The sequence below is a fragment of the Schistocerca piceifrons genome, chromosome 7, assembly GCF_021461385.2.
Source record: "Schistocerca piceifrons isolate TAMUIC-IGC-003096 chromosome 7, iqSchPice1.1, whole genome shotgun sequence".
In the NCBI taxonomy this organism is placed as follows: Eukaryota; Metazoa; Arthropoda; class Insecta; order Orthoptera; family Acrididae; genus Schistocerca; species Schistocerca piceifrons.
In genome coordinates this window covers 58,772,096-58,787,358 of record NC_060144.1, presented here as the reverse complement: position 1 = coordinate 58,787,358, position 15,263 = coordinate 58,772,096, and the positions used below count along the sequence as shown (strand labels likewise).

Sequence of the window (15,263 nt, the reverse complement as noted above, 5' to 3'; positions counted from 1 at the left end):
TTCTTTATAGTGAAATGAAGTTCAAAATGGATAAGTGGCTATATCCAACAAACAAAATTGTGATGTAAACCACTGATAGACCTGAATATAACGTTGTAGACTCCTGAAATTCATTGTGTGAGAAAGTAAATGAGTGACACAGAGATAATGGTTTTAATTTAGGCTATATTTTATTGAAGTAAAGCAAAAAAAGGTACCCAATAAATTTGAAAAAAGCATGCCATTTCCATTTCCAAGAAGGGTCTCCTGGTAAACATCATGATTATAGGCCTACACCACTGACATCAATCTGTTGCAGAATGGTGGAGCATGTTCACAATACACTTTATGATGGTTTTGGAGGATGAATATTACACTTCCAAAAATCTATATGGGTTCTGCAAACCGAAAGATATGAAACTCAGCTAACTCTGTTTGTACACGAAATCCAGAGTGCCACAGACGGAGGTACCCAAGTTGATACTGTGTTCCTTACCTTCTGGAAGGCATTTGATATAGTCTAAACTGTCTTTTAGTGAACAAAATAGCAAAATTGACAACTATAAATATAATTTCATGCACACTGCAAGGGAGAGTTGTAGGACCATTATTATAATTTATAATAACGATTCAGTGGACAATGCTAAAAGCTCCATAAGGCTATTTGCAGATGATGATGATATCTAGAGAGCTATTTCAGTGTCAGAAGATTGTAGCGAAATGCAAGAAGTCCTGGAGAGGAGTGACTACTGGTGGAGGGATTGGCAGTTGACTATGAACATACATAAGTGGAAGCATCTGGGGTTGTCTGCTTTGAGCTGGGACATAATGGTGATGATGTGTGAAATCACTATGGTGTGGTGTTTTTGAGTTGGTCCACGTTTGTAGATGTCACATTGTTGTATTTGATAGCATCCTCTGGTGGTTATGTGGATGTGTTGAGTTTAACGTGTGGTATTGCGTGCCACTTGGCTCTTGGTTATCACTGTGGTGACAGGGGCTTACTCGAGTCTGGGTAGTCAGTGCTTTAACGTGGATTTGGAAGTGTTTGCTTTGTATTCAGTGAGTTATTAAGGTCTTTAATTTATGTGTCTGATATTTTTGTTAGGCCTGATTACTTTAGTGTTCATCGTTTTGTGTGTGTCTGTGTGAGTGTTTTTTATATGTGTGGTATTTCAGTTGTTTTAACTAATCTAGAGAATATGGGGGTTTCTGGGTTTTCGAGCTGTTGGGGTTTTTGGATTCGGTTGTGTTTCATGAGTTATGTGAAGTTTCTGGTTTTTCCTATTAATGGTTTGCCAAGAGATACTGAGAGATGCATTTGAGCTATATACTTAAATGGAAATGTCTGATGACACTTTTTGGAGTTGCATGTGTTGGTTTTGTGGTATTGAGGGCTCCATTTAAGCTATATACGACTAGCTGAGCGTATCATTCCTGCTCGTTTTATTGTTACAGCATTATGTCACATGGTCAGACTTTTTTTAAAATTTGTAATATCTGTTTTGGGTGGAGCGGTGTTTTGTATTGCTATATATTTAGCTTGTCCCTGCACTAAACCTACGTTTGTCCTGTTAGTTTCATTTTATTGTTGGAGTCAGACATTTTTGTGTCTCTCTATTTTTGTTCGCATTTGTTGGTATGAGTACATAGTGACAAAATGGTTGCCATTATGTATATGCTGGAAGCACATGTTCCTGCCATACTGATGACATTATGGGTCAAACTAGACAGGTTGAACTGGATGCTTCCCTAATGCATATTGCACATAAATACATGCTGTTTCTTTCCACTATGGTGACATACCACTGGAAAGAGCAACAACTGCAAAATACCTAGGAATAACCACCCAGAGTGATCTAAAGCAGAATGACCACATTAAACAAATAGCAGTAAAAGCAGATTTCGGACATAGTTTTGTTAGTAGTATATTAAAGAAATGCAATCTATCAAGAAAAGAAATGGCTTACAAAACACTTGTCCAACTGTGTCCTGAGTATTGTTCATCAGTCTGGTCAGGTTTAGTGGAAGAGACACACAAGATCCACTGCGCAGCAGTGCATTTCATCACAGGATTGTTTACGTACACTCTCAACCAGGGTGGTTGTAATTTAACCAGACCCAACGTAGATCATGCACTTTTTTGGAAAGCCCATTACAAAACAGCCACAAAGCCCAATAAAACAGAACGGGACTAGTGTAGCAGGGGATACAACCCGTCGGCTTTGGACAATGACGTCACAAGTGGCCAATCGAGAAGCGATTCTTCTTAGTGTTGTAGCTCCCTTCAGTGGCTGATAAGTGTTTTTTGGCTTTTTAAAAAAAATCTCACGAGATAGAATAAACAGATCCACTTTATTAAGCAATCAGTAAAAAAACGAAACTGAAACATAACAGCAAAAGCGAAAATGGTAAACTGCTCTCTGGCGACTTGTGACGTCATTGTCCAAAGCCGACGGGTTGTATCCCCTGCTACACTAGACCCAACAGAACTATATATAATTAACATATGAAATGTTACATAGTTAGCCTCACAGAAAATAAAAAGAGCCGTTATATTTAGTGATGGCATTATTTACCGCCACAAGAATTTATTTGATTAATACTGTGTTTTAACCCTTCTTGCCATATAAGAAACACAGTTAAATAACATTTACATTTCAAATAAACAACTTGTCTGTATACAGAACTGTAATGACTTTAAAGTAGAATTTAGGTCTTTTCTCTGCTAAATAATTTTTTAATTATGACCAAACAAGCCTTTAGTTGGAGAATATTCTCTTAATGGATGCTCTCTCTCTCTCTCTCTCTGTTTCAGTTTTTTTTCTGTTTTCTTTCTTGAGGGGTTGTGTGTTACAAAGTTTTACTGTTAAAATTTGGAGTGCACAAACCCAGAAGAGTCACACAACACACATCTCATAAAATGATCACAACAAAAGCTCTGTGAAATTACAGATTACATGAAGCATGTTCTTCCCACAAACCATTTGTGAATGGAACAAAACAGAGCAGAAAAGAGAGTGATACCAGGAGCAGCCTCCATAAGGAGGCTCATGGAGGTAGACATAGATATAAGATTGATCCCTAAATATTGTCAGCTGAAATGGTTTATGGTGAATCACTGCATATACCACGTGAATTTGCCGACCTGATTACCACACATCCATCAGATGTTAATCTACTACATTTTGTTGTAAATTTGTGTGACTTCATTGTTCATTCACCCGCAAACCATCTCCATACTTTTTTTCACATATGCATCAGAACTTGCAAAGCTGTATGCATGTGCTGTTATGAGCACATGTTGTCCAACTAGTACTTCAGGCACCATACACCGATCCACACCAGGTGAGAAGAGAGGGCAGAATACTCTGTTATTAAATGACAAGACTGCAGCAATGTCTCTAAACAGACTTAAATCAGCATATCCATTTCTACAAATGCCTAACCTTGTGCCTCTGCCTGCTACCTGAGCAGACATTACTGGCTTCTGTTTCTGAAACCACCTCTGATTGACAGGGATAATCAGGTCTGCATAACCACTTTTTTAAGCAACATTTATCGGATGGCTTTCTACTTCCCCTGGGGAGGGGTGTAACGTGTAATGCAATGGAAAACTACTCACTATGTCTCACAGTGCTTGAAGCTTTCATAGCAGAGATGTGAGATTTTGCATTGGATATTGTTTTTGTTGCTCAATAAAGAAAAAATTTTCTTTGGCAGGCAACTTAAGTTAGTGTGCAAAAAATGTGTGGTTACGGTTACAACAACTTTCTCTGGGGGCTTTTAATATCAAAAATTCACTGCAGGAGACGGTGGGGAGCTAACACTCATGACCACAGCAGTAACAATTTCACTTAACGGCACGGTGTATTAAGGGCAGACGATGTTGCCGTTGGCTAATTTTGTACCAACCAATACCAACTACTACTGATATACTCATATTGATAATTATGGGACCTATTTCTGGATTATATATGGCAAGTGTAAATTTGTAACGGAGCAGAAACATCGAACATGAAAGGAACTTACAGAAGTATGGTACAAATAATCTTACGACGTACGGTAGAAATAATGTCTCACATTGCAATCGACTGCAGAGAAATTAAGCAGATGGGTATATTATTTCATTTTACGTAAGCCTTGTTAATTTTTGATGATATTTCAGTAACGTATTCACATTTCAAAAAGTATAACATTTAGAATTACGCAACGAATGCGCAGCAGACGGATCGTAAAGAAAGCTACTACAAGTACACTGAGGTATTTGTATTTCCCTAAGTGATAAACAGGTGATGCTTTCATTCTTAAGTCACATAAACATGTTTCCAGCAATACACAAACACAGCCAACAATTATGTTATACCAATTGATATGCTTGAGACTATCGTATTTGAATACTTTTCTTACCTTGACAGACTTATCAATATATTTTATGTCTCCTTCTACTAAAATTTTCGAGACAAACATACCTTCTACTATCTTTCACTTCAATGTACACAACCGATGGTGCCACCTGGTCAACAATATCAGCAATGAAATTATGCATAAATCGTGGAGTCATTTTTCCCTTTCCTCTGCCACTGTCATCTATAGTTGCAGCACACACTGAGGGAAAAGGTAAAATTCCCACATCCTGACGACTTGTTCGAAATACATAACCCAGTCCAATGCCAACGCATGCAGTCAAGACCAGGCCCTTCCTACTATGAACGGTGTTTTTTCTCTCTCTGTCTTGTTGAAAGTTCGATGATGCCGATACTTTCCAGTTACTCGAATTATTTGGAAGCAGTTCATTTGCATTATATGATACTAAATGACGTATCTTCCGACTGAACGGAAACACTCTAATAAAACACTTTACAACAGACATTGTTCCACGTGAAGTTAACCATCCCTTCTACTTCTACGGATCACTGACCACAAGTGACTGCAGACTGGCGATTTTCTTTTGTCGTCAATGACTAATATCTTTGTTTCGAAACACTTTGACAATTTGATTGAAAGCCGTAGGGACGAGGAAGGAATACAACGCAAATGTTGTCTAGGAGGATTCTCGGAAGTTTTTGACGTTCGCGGGGAACGCTGGCGTCGTCTGCAGTGTCGAGATGACAATGGACAAGCAAAGCTAACTTCTACATCACTTACACGAGGAGTGTAGTAGAAATATCTTGATTGTCGGAAGCGCGCATTTCGAATTTTATTAAAAGCAGTCTACGAAGATTGTCTTTCATAAACATTCTGGCATAGCCTTACTATGCGACTGCTAAGTTGTTTCCCCGCCTAGCGGACAATCGGTAAAATCCGATTCACATGTCAACTGAACGGAACGAAACTTAGGCGACATCGTCAAACGGTGGAGTGTACAACAGATCAGACACTATGTCACATAAAGAAGCTGTTGAAATGCGAAAGCCGGCCGGAGTGGCCGAGCGGTTCTAGGCGCTACAGTCTGAAACCGCGCGACCGCTACGGTCGTAGGTTCGAATCCTGCCTCGGGCATGGATGTGTGTGATGTCCTTAGGTTAGTTAGGTTTAAGTAGGTCTAAGTTCTAGGGGACTGATGACCACAGCAGTGAAGTCCCATAGTGCTCAGAGCTATTTGAATCATTTTTTGAAATGCGAAACAGTCACTAACGTAAATGTCTCCGGTTGTTAATTATCAGGATTTATATTCTTGCCTTTCTTCAGGTTATGTTGGCCATTTATAATTAGTATTCTGCTTTTAAGTGTGCTCCTCAGTTATAACAAGAACCCAGGGTAAAGCGTCCGATATATTTGCAAGGTTTTGGGCTAATGCTAAGGAAAGCTGGGAGCGCAAATACAGTGTTAAGTGGACTAGCTCCACGCATTTTACATATACATACAGATCTTGAGATATCTAAATTCTTTCATTCACACGTCACGTTATAAGTTTCTGCTGTCAATCGCGACTAACGCGCAGTAAGCCATTCACAGCTCATGGTTTGATGTGAGTTCTCTTCCATCAGCTCATTTATAAATGTTTATTCGCTGGTCCACACGCAACGATCTGTCTGCGCAAATGTCTGCGCACATCACATCTGCGCAGACAGATCGTTGCGTGTGAACAGAAGATTTGCACCAACCTGAGGTGTGTGCAAACCTGGAAGTTGGAGTTGGAGGTTTGAGCGAAACCTCTCAAATCTGTCGGTTCAAACCACATCTGCGCAGACAAGTTGGAGCGTGTGGACAGGAGATCGTCGCAAATCTGGCGCGAAACAGCTGTTTGCTCAGTCTAGTGTTTGTATTTGTGTGCACAGGGCATTAAAATGGCTAATACTCGTCAGTGTTCTCGAGAGTTTGTAAGTGAATTCATTGAAATATACAGAAACCACCCATGTTTGTGGAAGATTAAAAGTAAAGAATATAGTGACCGAGACAAAAAGACAGCAGCATACAATGCTCTAATTGAAAAATTGCGGGCAGTTGGCGCCTCGGCAAACAGAGAAACGGTAATAAAAAAATAATTTCGTTGCGAACTGGCGAAATTATTTGCGGATGGATGTCGAAACTTATAATTATCTCTTAAAGCATGTAACCCCTCATATTATGAGAAAAATACTTGTATGAGAAGGGAAATTTCTCCTCATGAACGCCTGGCAGTAACATTAAGGTTCCTAGCAACAGGAAGGAGCTACAATGATTTGGAATTTTCATCTGCAATATCGAAACAAGCATTGAGTGAAATAATACCCAACACATGTGAAGCTATTTACGCTTTCCTGAAAGATGAGTTCATGAAGGCAAGTCAAGTAAATTAGTCTGTCAGCGAACTGTTTACCGAAAAGAGTTATCCAAAGTTCAGAAATTTAGAAGATCTGGTGTAGGAGTAGATCAAGTATACCAGCCAACGTTATGGTATTTTGATCTACTTGGCTTTCTTAGTGATCAAGAAACGCCAAGACCAAGCAGGAGTACAATTGAAGATGAAATTGGAGTGCCAATGTGCGAGGAAATGGAACACGAGGTTATGTAAAACAAAACAGGTTCGCCCTGCAACTCTCGCAGTAAATTTACGTGACAAAACTGCTTTCGCTTTAGCAGCCACTGTCTGCACCATTTTGACCGCTTTCTCTGTTTCCTGCGGTTGGTCTGAATGTTTTTTGCAACACAAGTTGCGAACACAGACCACAACAGAACTTCCTCCATTTCTATTTTTCAAAATAACTGAATTAAATTTTGACGTTTTCGGGGAGCGTAGTCGCTTGCCACTGATATTTCTTTTCTACACCGACAGATGGCGGGCGAGTAGTAGATTGGGGTTTGTGTCGTGTGAACACACCACATTTGCAGCGATCTTTTGCATGTACAGACATCTGCGCCGATGTCTGCGCAGACAGATCGTTGCGTGTGGACCGGGCTCAGGTCAATGACGGTGCATACAAGTGAATTCCCTGGGCGCTATTTGCGAATGCGCCTTCTCTTGTGTCCGCTTCGGTGTAAAGGGGGTTTAATATAATTTTAACTGCGAATATAGACAATGTTTTGATACAAAAAATTCAAAGTAAACAAATGAACTATGAAGAATATAAACAGACCACAAACTATCACTCTGACCAAAGAAGTGCAAGTAAAGGCGCTCTCGTTTTCGGCGCTCAAAGTCAACGATGTTTATGGTTACATGTATGGTTCCACAACAGAAACACTGTTGTGTCAGCGTGTAATAGTGTATGAGAGTTGTCCGTGCTTGTACGTCTACTTGTGTCTTTTAAAGCCAATTTCTGTTGATGTATATACATCACATGCACTGTTTTGTTGTGGTTTACGTTCTGGACATCACTAGTTCAAATGTTCCGATCAATACTGTGCAATGAGTAGCAAGTTTGTTTTCAAAAAGAAGAGTTCTATAACTTCAGAGCAGCAGAAAAGAGCGCAGACGACACTAGGCACATATTTTTCTAAAAAGATATCAACAGATTCGTGTGATGAATTGCCAGCTCATAAGAAGGATGACAACGACTTACTGACTTACACAAATAGGTTAGTTTAGTTTCGGTGTTATGGTTGTAAGATAACAACAGCTGTCAGACTTTTGTAGTAATTACATTAATTTACGTTTCAAATATTAGCAACAACGTTGTGACGACCAACAAAGATTCTTCACATTCCACGAACAATGAACAATCATCAGATGACTGGGAATCACAGGATGAGTTTGAACTTCCACCGAAGAAGCACAATACTTCAAGAGGTGAGTTTGGGTCTCTGTGTTGAAAATATATGCTGAATTAGCCTATAGCGGCTGGCAACAGTTTGTATCCCTTTAAACACTATAATGGGGAACTATGACAGCTAGTGCCCACCAGTGTAATCCCAGTTTTGATATCCCAATGTGTATTCATGTTGAAGAAGGCAGTATGTTCCTGCCTTCCTACGAAACTTAACAGAAAAATTTGTGATTAATAGCTTTGCAGCATTGCCCGTATCTTTGTTATGTATCTTTTGCTGACAGTGGAACCTATCATTTATTAATCAGCTTAAATTTGTTACATTGTTCAAACCAGGAGGGTGTAGTCAGCAGGAAGAACTAAACTGGTGTGGATTGGAGTGTGGAATATTAGATCCTTTAACTGAGTACATAGGTTAGAGAATGTAATAAGAGAGGTAGACTTGGTAGAAATTAGTGAAGGACAGTGGCAAGACAAATGGGTTTTCTGGGCTGGTCAGTACAGGATTATGAAATTGGGATAATGCAGGAGTGGATATAGTAATGAATAAGAAAATAGGAATGTTGGTATGCACATGTGAACAGCATGGTAAACACAGTATCGTAGCCAAGATAGATACAAAGCTGGCACCCAGTGTATTGGTACTGGTTTAAATGCTTGTTAGCTTCACAGGTGATGCATAAAGAGATAGAATATATCTTGGATTACTTATTTGCACAATAAAATAATGTTGACAGAGAAACACTGTGATTGATTACGTATGTGTTACTATATTTAATGTGTTTCTGGCACTATACAAAGGTGTACAAACACAGAACATATAGCATAGATGCCTGGAAATGCATATAACAAACAGAGAGATCTGTACACATAAACTCACTCCCAACACGACAAATATTTTATAGACAGTATCCTAAGACTTCCCTTTGAACAAAATTTTCATGTGCTCACAATAATCTTTGAACTCTGCACCATCTCAGAGCACAGTAGATGGAATGTTATGTTGTTAAACGATACAGTTTTACGAATTTCTGAAATTTGTCTTTACTTAGTGGCTTGGTCAATAAATCAGAAAGCATTTCCTCTGTACAAAAATAGTTTATAGTAATATCCTTGTGTTTTAGATGATACCTAATTAAATGGTGCACCATATCAATGTGCTCGGATTTTACACTTTTTATGTGGTTGTGAGCTAGCTTGGTTGCTCCTGCATTGTCACAAAACATGTTGATCGGCTCAATAATTGGGGTTGAGAGGAATGGTTGATAAGAGTTGTCAACTTTGGCCAGTGATGTAATGTCAGTGGCTGCTGTTGCATCACCTATTGGTGCATATATCCACCGTTTGTTTGTTAGTTGGCAAAGCCAATGGTGTGACAGTTAAAAAACTGTTTGTGGTGACAGACTGATCTATAGCTTTGCTGAAGTCTAGGTTAGGTGGAAGGTGACATTTTGGATTTTAGTTGAAGCCCAGGAATGTGATGATAAAAAAACCTGATTCGGATGACAGACTGATCTGAACCTTAGCCAATTTGGGGGGAAAAAAATGCCAATAACATCATGTAGTTTTAAATTTTTCCTTTTTTATTTACATGTCAAGTTCCGTAGGACCAAATTGAGGACCAAATCTCCAATGTCATGGAATGTGTCAGTACATGAAATTGGGACTAGTGTAGCAGGGGATACAACCCGTCGGCTTTGGACAATGACGTCACAAGTGGCCAATCGAGAAGCGATTCTTCTTAAGTGTTGTAGCTCCCTTCAGTGGCTGATAAGTGTTTTTTGGCTTTTTAAAAAAAAAATCTCACGAGATAGAATAAACAGATCCACTTTATTAAGCAATCAGTAAAAAAACGAAACTGAAACATAACTGCAAAAGCGAAAATGGTAAACTGCTCTCTGGCGACTTGTGACGTCATTGTCCAAAGCCGACGGGTTGTATCCCCTGCTACACTAGACCCATGAAATTACAACATAAAAGTAATAACAGATAAAAATAAAATGTTCATGAACCCAAAAAAAGTCAAGCCATAAATTTAAGTAAACACAATCAACAGTATAACATAAGAATCAGCTTAATTTTTCAAGGAACTCCTCAACAGAATAGAAGGAGTGACCCACGAGAAAACTCTTCAGTTTTGATTTGAAAGCTCGTGGATTACTGCTAAGATTTTCGAATACTTGTGGTAGCTTATTGAAAATTCATGCAACAGTGTACTGCACATCTTTCTGCAAAAGAGTTACAGAAGTCTGATCCAAATGCAGGTTGGATTTCTGTTGAGTATTAACTGAGTGGAATCTGCTTCTTCTTGGGAATAAGCTGATATTGTTAACAAGAAAAAACAATAAAGAATATATATATATATATATATATATATATATATATATATATATATATATATATATATATATATATATTTTCTTTTTTTTTTTTTTTTTTGAGAGGCCAATGTCAGAATACCCAGACTTGTGAACAGGGGTCGACAAGAGGCTCGTGAACTTACACCACTTATTGCCCAAACCGCCCGTTTCTGAGCCAAAAATACCCTTTAAGAGTGGAAGAGTTACCCGAAATATAATACCATATGACATAAGCGAATGAAAATAAGCAAAGTAGACTAACTTTCGTGTCGAACAACGACTTACTTCAGATATTATTCGAATAATAAAAATTGCAGCATTAAGTCTTTGAACAAGATGGTTATGGCATTTGCCGCATGTTTCCTGTGTCATTGGTCAATGCTGACGATTTGTATTGAGCATCCTCTATATCCAATAATTGTATGTGGCTCAATTTCATCCATTGGAGTCCTTAACCATGACACTTCTTGTATGGTGAAAGACAATGCCGTATACTCACCTTCAACAATACTCAAAGCCACTATTCTTTGTTTCTTGAAAGATCAAGGTATTAATCCTCCCATCAACTTGAAACAGCTACCACTATAACGTTCTAGATTCCTGTCTTACAGCCGGCCGCTGTGGCTGAGGGGTTCTAGGCGCTTCAGTCCAGAACCGCGGTGCTGCTACGGTTGCAGGTTCAAATCTTGGCTTGGGCATGGATGTGTGTGATGGCCTTAGGTTTGTTAGGTTTAAGTAGTTCTAAGTCTAGGGGACTGATGACCTCAGATGTTAAGTCCCATAGTGCTTAGAGCCATCCTGTTTTACAGTATTTTAATTTGTAATCAACAGTTTCTTTTAAATATCTAAATATTCTTTTCACTGCAACCCAATGTCCATCTTTGTTAATGCTGTATGTAAGTGCTGATTTCCAACAGTATCTGCTGTGTTTAAGACCATACACATGCCTTTTCATGCCAAATTTTATCCTTTTCTTGGGGAGTCGTGTTGACTTTCTCTGGCGGAACCACAAAGTTTCTTCCTCCAGTCCTCCTTTGAGCTATGTGGACTTCAGATGCATGTGGCGGGTTAATAAATTTTCTTTTACAGCAAGGGCCAGAGGATATCTTAAAGAAGCTATTTCACTACAGTCAGAACGTTTTTTGTCTATGTATGTTGTCTGAGAGCAGCCTTTAACTACCAAACAAACTTTAAAATTTCTTATTTTGCGTCTTTCGGCTTTTTGATATTAAAGAGCCAACTCACTCGCAATGGTTTCTTTGCTTATGGTGCATCGCTCTGTACGTAATCTGATCTGCAGCAAGGAACTAAAAAGACTAACCAGGAAACAATTGCTCACTAAGCTATTAAAGCCCTCAAATTACTTTTCCCCAATAGTCTAGATATGAAAATAAAGTACTTGTACTCTACACTGATGCAGCCGCGGACATAACTGCTACCGTTAAATTGTTGAAAGTATTTTACCCAGCCTTGCTCCATGTCACATGTTTTGCCCATGCCATGAATCGTGTAGCTGAGATGATAAGTCTCAAATTTCCACTTGTAAATAAGCTAGTTTCAACCATCAAAAAGGTTTTTATTAAAGCACTCTCAAGAATCCAGTTATTTCAAGAGGAACTTCCCAAATACCACTTCCACCAGAACCCATACTTACTCGCTGGGGAACGTGGCTAGAGGCCTTGGAATATTACGGTGAGCATTTGGAAGACATTAAGAATGTTGCTCTTAAATTGTGGGAGGAGGCAGTGAGCATTACTTCAGAAATGCATCTTCTAAAGGATCCAACAATTTCCAACGACATTCCATACATAAAATCTCATTACACATTTTTGGTCCCTATCATCGACTGCAATTGATAGGAGAGGTGACAGAAAAAAATCAACTTGGTCCCACGTTCTATTGGTTAGTGGAAAAAACAACAACAACAACAACAACACCACCAAGATTGACCACCCTCTGCACAGTGGCTGACATCTTATTAGGTAAATCAACTTAACATGAGTGTGCAGTTCCATTGTGCCTAATATTGTCATTTAAATATGCTCCAGTGACATCTGTTGATGTGGAATGCTCATTCTCAGCATATAAGATGGTATTAACAGACAAGAGATGCAGTTTCCCAACGGAAAATCTAGAGAAAGTGTTAGTTATTTACTGTGACTGTAATTATGGACATAGACAATTGTATAATGTCGATTTTTGTCAATCTGTTTATCTTTCTAGACAATAAAATGTCAGATTTTGGTCACCTATCTGCTGATTTTTATAACCTATTTTTGTAAGTGATAGAACCTATTTTAGGTGCCTAATTTAAGATTTTTAGAACATAAAAGCCTGAGGTCGAGTGATCACACAGCCCCAGCACTCTCTTCAAATGGAATAGCCTTGTATTATGTAACTAAGTACGATCCCAACGTGTTCTGTATCCTGGCCCTGCCATGGGAGGAATGTAGGGCTAAACAACAAGGGGTAAAATCCTTTCCTCAACACCTGGCCTGTATTAGGAGCAATGGGGGCACCTTTTTGACCATAACACAAAGCCCTTATTTTTTGTGGAAAATATTGAAGACAAATATGGGGAAGTTCTTTTCTGATCAAAATGTCATCTCCAGTCCAGTCACAGGTGCTGCTCTCTTTTGAAAAGTTGGATGACATGCCTGTGACTGTCACTCCCCACAAGAGTTTCAATACGGTCAAGGGCATCATCTTTCACCACAATCTTCTTTTGCCCTCTAATGATGAACTGCAGACCAACTTAGAGTGACGGGTTGTGCATTTCATCTGTTGTGTCCATAGGGGACCAAGGGAAAACAGAGTTGTTATTGTGGCCTTCATCTTGCCTTTCGAGGGTGATATATTGTCTGAGAAGGTCAAGGTGACGGTCTACCAGTGTGTCATGAAACCCTATGTTCCTCCTCCTATGAGATGCTTCAGGTGTAAGTAGTTCAGACATGTCTTCCCATTGCATCACTACCTCTGTCTGCAGGGATTGTGGCTGTCTGTTGCATGCAACATTGCTTGTGCCCCTCCTTCCATCTGTGTAAACTGCAGCGAGCTCCACTCTCCCTGCTCACCAGATTGCTCCGTTTTTTAAGTGTGAGAAGAAAATCCAGGAGTATAAGATCCTGCACAAGGTCACATATCAAGAGGCCAGAAAAAGTATGAGCATCTTAATCCCATACAGATGACACAGTCTTAATGTTACAGCTGCAGTGTCATTGCCATCATTATCAACAGTGCCTTCCTCTGTTATGCGTGTTCTAATGGGTAAGAGATGCCATTTACACTGATCCAGACACTATCACTGAGCGTGATGCTCGCGCATCTTCATCTGAGAACTACCAGCTCTTATCTTTTACCACCCGCCATCTGGAGCCATATAATGCTCCATTCAGTGAATGGGAACCCCAGAGCCATAGCCCATTGCCCTAACACAGCCCCAGGGCCAGACGCACCCACAACCAAATGCTGAAGCATCTCTCAGTGGATTGTCAGCATAACATCCTTGCCCTCTTTAATTGAATCTGGAATGAGGGTGAGTTCCCATTTCATTGTTGAGAAAGCGCGATGGCTCCAGCACTGAAACCGGGTGAGAACCCACTAGAGATGGACAGTTGTCAACCAATCAGCCTGTAAGTTGCTCAAATGCGTGATGAGCAAGCAGCTTTGTTGGCTCCTTGGGTCTCAGACGTTTTGGATGCATCTAAGGGTGGTTTTTACAAAGGCTGCTCCAGTGCTGATAATAGGGGTCACCTGGAGTCCACCATCCGGATGGCCTTTGCACATTGGCAGCACCTAATCACTGTCTTTTTCTACCCATAGAAGGCTTATGACATGACATGGGGTTACCATATTCTTGCTGCTTTACATGAGTGAGGTCTCCGGGGTCCACTCCAGATTTTTGTCTAGAGCTTTCTGTCGTACCATATGTTCCGTGTTTAAGTGGGTGCTTCACTCAGTACCCCCATATCCAAGAAAATGGCATCTCACAGGGCTTGGTACTGAACAACCCCTCTTTCCGGTGGCCGTCAATGGTCTAGCGGCAGCAGTGGGGTCTTTGGTATCACCCTCCTTATATTTTTGCTTTTATTATTGCTCCTCTAGTATGGGTGTTGCTGAGCTGTCACCTACAGGGTGCCATATGAAAGGCACAGTCATGGCTCTGTTTTTAAGTGTGAAAAGAAAATCCAGGAGTATAAGACCCTGCACAAGTTCACATATCAAGAGGCCAGATGTGGCTTCCGGTTTGCAACTACTAAGACTTGTGTTATGCACTTCTGTCACCATCATACTTTACCTAGCCGATCAAGTACTTCTTGTAGTTGAGATACACTACTTTTTGGGACTAGTCTTCAATTTCCAGCTGACATGGCTTCCCCACCTCTGCCAGCTTAAGTGAAATTGCTGGCAACACCTCATTACACTTCGCTGCCTCAGTAACACTAACTGGGGTGCAGATTATGCTACCCTTTTGCAGCCTTACAAAGCCCTGATTCTGTCGCATCTTGATTATTGGGACTCTTTCATATGGTTCAGCATCACCCGCAGCATTGCTGATACTGCACTCCATTCATCATTGTGGGGTCCAACTTGTGACAGGATCCTTCTGAACTAGCCCTGTGAACAGTCGAGGCTGTAGTCCCTCCATTACCTATCAGGCACTGACAACAGCTTCTGAATTATGCCACACACATTCGTAGCTTCCTTGAACATCCCAACTACAGTGCGCTTTTCC

The 15,263-nt window shown here is 40.0% G+C and overlaps 2 protein-coding genes across 3 annotated transcripts in view; one reads left to right on the top strand and one right to left on the bottom strand.

Annotated features, from left to right (window-relative positions):
• LOC124709130 (serine protease HTRA2, mitochondrial) overlaps positions 1 to 4,917 on the bottom strand; it is a 47,034-nt gene extending 42,117 nt beyond the window's left edge. The window contains exon 1 of one of the 2 annotated variants that reach the window (XM_047240792.1): positions 4,390 to 4,917. In XM_047240792.1, coding sequence (XP_047096748.1) covers positions 4,390 to 4,449 — 60 coding nt within the window. In that variant the 5' untranslated portion in view covers positions 4,450 to 4,917. The remainder of the gene's footprint in view (positions 1 to 4,389) is intronic. The other variant, XM_047240791.1, reaches the window with a different exon arrangement.
• Positions 4,918 to 7,634: 2,717 nt separating this feature from the next.
• The window catches only part of LOC124709129 (Bloom syndrome protein homolog), a 189,955-nt gene continuing 182,326 nt past the window's right edge, over positions 7,635 to 15,263 (top strand). Inside the window, exons 1-2 of the mRNA XM_047240790.1 lie at positions 7,635 to 7,980; positions 8,070 to 8,191. Of these exons, the coding sequence (XP_047096746.1) occupies positions 7,811 to 7,980; positions 8,070 to 8,191 (292 nt within the window). The 5' untranslated portion in view covers positions 7,635 to 7,810. The remainder of the gene's footprint in view (positions 7,981 to 8,069; positions 8,192 to 15,263) is intronic.